Below are 7,228 nucleotides of genomic sequence, written 5' to 3'. Positions count from 1 at the left end.
AATTTTCAACTTTTGTCTCAGATTCAGCTTTCGATCTGAAACCCAAATGTCTTCAGTATACAACAAAAACAAAGGAAATGACCTTGCCGTTCCAATACATTTGGAGGGGTATACATGAACTTATATATATATATATATAGTGTGTGTGTGTGTATGTGTGTGTGTGTGTGTGTGTGTGTGTGTGTGTGTATTACCCAACCTCCCTGCTTTCCGCTGTTCAGGTACTATGCGGGAATGCTTGGTGCACACTTTTTTGTGCCGCGCCAGCTACCTATGAACTGCAGCTAGCTCTGGCTCGCTAACACGGCTAAACACGATCCGGAGCCCACAGACGCGTCCATTGTCAATGCAGAATAAATCACTAATCATTGCCTCCATGGGAGTGAATAAGCTCCACTTCTGACAAGTATTGTTATCACGAAAGGAGGATGACGCGGAATTAACAGGAGTAAGACGGAGAAACCATGCTAAGTGCTAATCTATCAGCACATGCCGCACAGAAATAAAGAGATTGAGTGTCACTTGTCAATTAGTTCAGGCGGGAACCGCGTTATAGCGGAGCAAACTTTTAACAGAAAAATAGCAGGTACATTAATAAATGTCGAGGAAAAAACTAATACACAGCGACACAAGATGCAGTCTGAAAGCTGAAATGAATTGGTACGTCACCGCGTATATAACCAGTGAGAACAGGGTTTTTTAAATGTAAGTATATACTAGTATATACTATTGTCCATGCACAAACTATCCGATCGAATTGATCAGTAATGTTATTTGTTTGTTTGCAAAATAGAGTGCTGAGTTTTACAGTAATCTTGACTTTTGAGATCTGATTAATCTTATTTAATAGACTTGCTTTCTGTGGTTGAAAACTGAATCGGTAAAGGCTAATTAATCCATCAACATATTTTTTTGACGATGGCACGTTACACTTTGACTCAGGCTGCAACTGCATCCACCATTACAATGTTGGTGGAATAAACCATTAAAATAACAACTATCAAAGCCCTAATTTATTAATAATTATGATTTTTTTTAATTTTTTTTTTTAATCAGTTTATTTGAAAGGGGACAATGCAATTTCATAAAACACATTAAATACACTTGGTTAAAAAAGCCAGAATTAGCCAGAAGGCTAGTTTTCATCTGTAGTCCCCTTATATAGCACTGATTACCGGTATGTTACATTAGAATATTTTTTGTCCTATTACATAATATACTGCGATAACTATCCCGCGGTAATGTTCTTGACAAAAAAAATTTTAATGTGGAAATCCAGACAAATTATTCTGGAATTGAATTTCTATAGGTTGGCAGCTCTGCAGTCATAGCCATAAATGCAATTTTACTAACAATTGGCAGAGCAATTTCGTTCGGTGTTTCGGCTTTCAGCATTGGTTTCTTTCCTCTTTTTCGGTTTCGGCCAAGAATTTTCATTTCGATGCATTACTGGTATACGAGGACAAACAGTATTTTCTACAGATGTTCGACCAATACCAGTACAAGTATTCACTCTTGAGTACCGATACCGCCAGGACTTTTGATACATATAATTTCAGTGAACATAATGACAGATAATTGTTTCTTTCTTTCTGACACAGAAGATGATTCACCAACGTGTCAAACAGCGGCAGTGTAGTGCCAAGGGGTAGTTACTCGATGTCATATTTTTTTGTATCGGTTGCTGGTGTCGTCGGCCTTCATAAGTACCCGATACATTGAAATTAGGCCGGTATCGGCCTGATTCCTTTCATCTGTACTCGCTCTGAAATGGTAATTACGGTGGCCTGGAAGTGCAAAACAATATAACAAATTGTGAAACACTTTTACATTTCAGAAAACAAATTTACAAAAGCCAAAACACTTTTACATTTCAAAAAACACATTAACAAAAGCAGAAACACTTTTTCAAGAAGAAATAAATTACAATTGCGACAACCCGGAAGTGTTAGTGTTTTCTGAAATGTAAAATTGTTTCGACTTTTGTTCATTTGTTTTCTGACATGTAAAAGTGTTTGTGCTTTTGTTAATTTGTTTTCTGAAATGTAAAAGTGTTTCACAATTTGTTACATTGTTTTGCACTTCCAGGCCACCGTAGATGATGAACAATATATGTGAAATTTTCGTAACATTTGAATTTGCATACTTTATGACATTGTTTTTGTTTGCAGAACGAGGGAGAGCCTTGCATCGAACACCTCGTCCATAGTGGAGAGTAATCGTCGGCAGAATTTGGCTCTGAGTCCCGGCCACCTCGGTATTACAAATAGCAACGGTCCCCCGTTCTCATTCCGCACCATCCCTGAACCAGCTGGCAGCCAACCGGAAAAACTCCAAAAGCCCAACGCCTGCCTTGCATCAATCACCAGCGTCTAGAGGCCGTGATGAAGGACAAGAGGAAGTCCTACCCCAAGGACTGTTAAACATGCAGACTGTCACATTGACTAAATCAGTGGAGCTGCCACAAGACCACTGTGGAACTATAGCTGTTAATACACACGTAAACATATTCTTACAAACAAAGGAATTTAGACCACCATGAGACTGCTCTCTTCCCTCATAAACACACACAGACACACACACACACACACACACACACACCATGCCACTGGGCAAACTAACCATGTCATTTCATAGCTTTGTGTTTACACACCGCTGTCGTGTTCTTTCACTTATGTGGGTTTTACTTTGCCTGTGCGTTTGCTTTCGTGTGAGTTGGTGAGTGTGTGACGTGTGGGATATGGTTGTGTACCAGTAATCTGGAATCTCAGGTCATATAATTCCTACTCCCACTCCAGATGCTCCATATCAGTGCATCTCCGTCCGATGGTGTCTTTATACACACTGAAGGGTCTGGAAGCTCTGCTAACTATTGTTACTGACACTAAACACAGTCAGTCCAGTTTCTGCGCACTTTGTCTCGTCTGTTTGCTTGAATACGGTGAACATTTATCAAAAATGTGAGCTGGACAGATGGTATTACGTGTATCCTGTACCCAATCGGTTCCTTTTTAGTTGAGATGCACGGATTTCAATGGTTTCAGCTGGATCAACCATTACCCTGCAGTTTAAAGACAGAACTGACCCTGTGCTAGTCACACACACACATGTAAGTCTATGGTATGTTCGAACCATAGAAATCAGATTCATGAGGGCACTTCTTAAACATTCAAAACTATAAATTTAATAACAGTGACTTTAACATTTGGTTTGGAGTTGCACAGCCAATCCAGAACAAACGCAGCAACTATTTCTAGCTTCTGTTGTGTTCTGTTCATTGGAACAGCCTGAATAAAGACACCAGCTTTAGTTTTAGTCAGTTATAACCGTTTCCTTGACTTTTGGATGCAAATTAAAGAATTTGCTGTTATTTATCAGGTCCACTGGATGCTGCTGCCTCATGTCTGCATAAAGTAATGTGCTTCAGGCTGAGCAGCTCATGGAAATTCGCCCATTTTCCAGCAGGTGTCGCCATAGCACACATAAGAAAACACGAACCACTTGGTTTTTCAGGTTACAGTACAGAACTGTACATTTTATTTTTATGTTTTAAAAGCAACCAAATACAAACGGTTGTGTGTAATGTGTGGTTCACACCTTTTAACAAGTTGTTGTGAATTTGAATTGCATACAATGAACACAAAACAAGGATTTGTTGTACAATCACGGTCTATAGTTTAGTCGGTGACTCAAATTGCGTTTCACTAACTTTTGAGCATATTTTTATATTTTCTATTATATATTGAAAAATAATGTTGGCAATTTTAAAATGAGAATTTCTCAATATTTACAATGTTGAGCCATTCTAACTGTTCGTTATAACATTAAACAGTGTGAATCCCAAACATGAAAACTGAAGCAGTCAAGTCAGAAAGGTTTGGCCATGACTATTGCAGATTCTCAAAGGTTCTGTGGGATTCTGGTTAATATTTCAGTCAAGGTTCATACAACACATACCATTGTCTTGAGTATATTACATTATATCACAGCATGAATAAATGAGTTGGTTGGGAACAGACTTAAAATGACTGCAGAAGCATTCAGTGGACATGAGCAATTTTGTTTCTTAGTTTGGTTACTGTAGCCTGCAAAAAGTTGCACTGAGTTGATTACTTGGCATGAGAATATGAACACATTCAAGGTGCATAATTTTGATGCAAAATGAGCTCCTGTACTGGTATTTCAATATCCATGAGATTATGGGATCGTATGGTTTTGAAAATGAACATGAATCCATATACTGTGAGTGTTGTTCACCGATAGCAGGGTTGTGATTTAAGTATTATTATTATTTTTTTTATTTCAATATTTTTTAATACAGAATGAGACATTGGGGAATAAAATCAAGTTAATCACGGTCACTCATGGTGCTGAAAATGCATCATGGTCGGTGATGGTCATAATGGTAATCGTAATAAAGAGTGATGATGTATTGGAATAGTATTAAATGGCTGCTTAATAATAATAATAATAATTTCACTTACATACTAATGGACGCGTTCATATACGGTATCCCCTCGAAGAAGTATATTGGTTTTACACAAGACTGAGCAGGATTGGCTCCTTTGTGTCATAGTGCGCTAGACACATTTTTAAGCCTGAGCTGAAATGTGTTGGTCTGGTCAATCATGGGAAATCCTGTAGTACGACTGATCCAGGCATGGTCCTGATCCGAGATCCATTTTTCTGCAGGCTCTGGAAGTTTGCCAGCCAACCTGATGTTGTCATCTTACAAGCTCCTCTTCAACTACCTCCACAACAGCAAAAACACAGCCCGTCCTTTCCATGATCACACTGTCATCAGCCTTTGGCCTGTGAATGTCTGCACATACATACAGTACACACTATACATCCAAGTGCTGGACTCCCTGTCCTTTTGTTTACCTTTGTTCACCCACTGTCATAGCGTAGCTGCTATAAGCGAGTGAGCCAAATGCAAAGACGCATGGAAAAAAATCTCATCTCAGATTGGGGATATGCACATTGTAAAGTTCCACTTAAAGCTATCTAGAACCCCAAACAATATATATATCTTAAATAACCTTATGGTGTACTACAGCTTTATTATCTTCTCTGTACCAGAGTACTGACGTTTCTACTAATATGCTTTGGTTTCAATTACATGCTCGACTGAAAGTGGTTTGTACTCTGTTGGTCCCAGCTTTACAATAAGAAATAAAGCGTCCACCAAACAGTACAGTTAAGTTTGGTACAATACCCAAAACTGCCAACCTAAACGTCAAACAGTGACCCTTCGTTGGGGAAGCTGTGGAGCCAGACGCCCTCTGTTGCTTTTGTTTATTTTCTATAATTAATGCATGTTCTGTTATTGAATGATTCCATGCTATTTACTCTATGTAGTGGATGCCTTCACCATCCCGCCTACACAAACAAGCTCGAGCTTGATCAGGGTTATTGATCACTGCACACCACGGTGAACTGATATGTACTGCTTGGTGAAAATGTAGTCTAAGACTCAAGACCACTCACTCTTTGAGCTACCTGTAGGTTCCACTTATTGGAGCACTGCAATGCAATATCATTGTAAACCTGTGTATTGAATATTGCAAGACTATAATGTACAAGGTGCAGTCAAAAAGTAGAGTCCAATTTAATTTAACCTACTAAAGATTTTCACCACTTGTAGTTTAAATACTTGTTTGAAGGTTTATTATTATTTATTTTTTTTAAGTTTCGTTTTAGCCCGTCCTCTTCCTGTTAGCTGTTTTTGAAATGATGATGTTGCATGCCCAAGAACAAGAGCCTGTTTTAAGTGACCTCCATGACAAGCAAAGGAGTAGCAGGCCATCTTTAGGGGTTAATCCTGGGACTAGTGCTGGGCTCTTGTTCGTCGCCTTTGATCCTGGACACCCACTTTTTGACTGTATCGTAGCCTATTGCAGCTTCCCCATACACACTTCGCAACCTTTGAAAATGTTTAGTGGTGGTTCCTCCTCGAAAGTAAAGAATTCAATTACAGCTCTTTGCTTCTGACGGGAATCCAACAATGATGTAATTTCCAAAATAGGTGACAGGAAGAGGACAGGCTGAAACAACACTTGTTTTAGATAAACTTACAAACAAGTATTAACTACAAACTGAACATTTCTGGAAAAAAATAAAAATATTAGTGGGTTTAATTAAATTGGGCTCAATACTTTTTGACTGCCCCTCAGTTATTTTATCTGAAACCTCCTGAAGCAGTCCCTTCTACACCCCGAAACACTAGGCCTTTCGTCCTTCCCACATAATTACAGTTGGGCTCTAGTGCCAAGTCTACCTCTCCAGAGGGAATGTGTATCACCGGTACCTACTTTTGGTTGGTTCCCTATTCTTTCAATTAGACGCAATCAGGGTCTGGTTTATATTACCATTACAATATGTGTGCTCACCCGTTCCCTAAAATTACTGTCAGCCTCTATTGTATCACTAATATTGGATTAACCACTGAGTCCAGGACTCCAAAGAGCTGTTTAATCCATATCCCTATACCACAGTTCAGGGGTTTAACCTCCAGTTCCACCTGGAAAATAGGGCTGTAGTCTCTTGTATGGTGGAGGCCAAGAGGTTTTGTGCCTCAGTGTCTGATATTTGCACTGTCCCTAGCCCAATTCTCCCCACCACTGTCTGGCCCACAGGCCCTCCATCTACCTTATTGCCCTCCAGCCAGCCACAGTCATATATAACCTTCCATCCCTTTTCTACACTGAGAGTCCATGAAATGTCTTCCCTTAACATCAGCAGTGGGTTCAAAAAATTGAGGTCCAACAATAACATTGCTTCAAATGGTGACATACCTGTAAATGATGTTTATCTGTCATGCCTAGTCAGCTAATTTAAACAATAAAAAGAGGGATTTTTTTTTAAATGTCTATAATATCTGAAAGTCCTTTTGATGTTAGTACTGGTGTTACCATTGTTGTAGTGTATGTGATACCCTATGGGGATTGTGTTACTTTTTAAGATAATAAAATAATGATGTTTGGTTACACCAGTGTGGTGTGTGAATCCTGTCCAACCATCTTACCTTCAGTTTTCAAAACTACAAAAATGTTTCAACTTTTATCATGGTGACAAATGTGCGTATACTGTTGTAACCAACACTAACAACGGCAAGAGCCAGACGCGATTCTACGTATGTAGCATCACTGTCTGTCAGTGTCTGCAGAGGAGAAGTAGAGTTTCAAGTTGCACTTACGGATGTAGCGCCGAACTGTATTTACTGAAA

General features: G+C 39.1%; 1 protein-coding gene across 5 annotated transcripts in view; it reads left to right on the top strand.

Moving 5' to 3' along the window:
* LOC133407879 (storkhead-box protein 2-like) overlaps positions 1 to 6,980 on the top strand; it is a 64,104-nt gene extending 57,124 nt beyond the window's left edge. For all 5 annotated transcript variants that reach the window (XM_061686198.1, XM_061686196.1, XM_061686200.1 and 2 more), the window contains one exon: positions 2,172 to 6,980. In XM_061686198.1, coding sequence (XP_061542182.1) covers positions 2,172 to 2,376 — 205 coding nt within the window. In that variant the 3' untranslated portion in view covers positions 2,377 to 6,980. The remainder of the gene's footprint in view (positions 1 to 2,171) is intronic.
* Positions 6,981 to 7,228: the final 248 nt, after the last annotated feature.

This window comes from Phycodurus eques, chromosome 9 (assembly GCF_024500275.1).
Source record: "Phycodurus eques isolate BA_2022a chromosome 9, UOR_Pequ_1.1, whole genome shotgun sequence".
NCBI lineage: Eukaryota > Metazoa > Chordata > Actinopteri > Syngnathiformes > Syngnathidae > Phycodurus > Phycodurus eques.
This window is presented reverse-complemented; position numbering and strand designations above follow the sequence as displayed.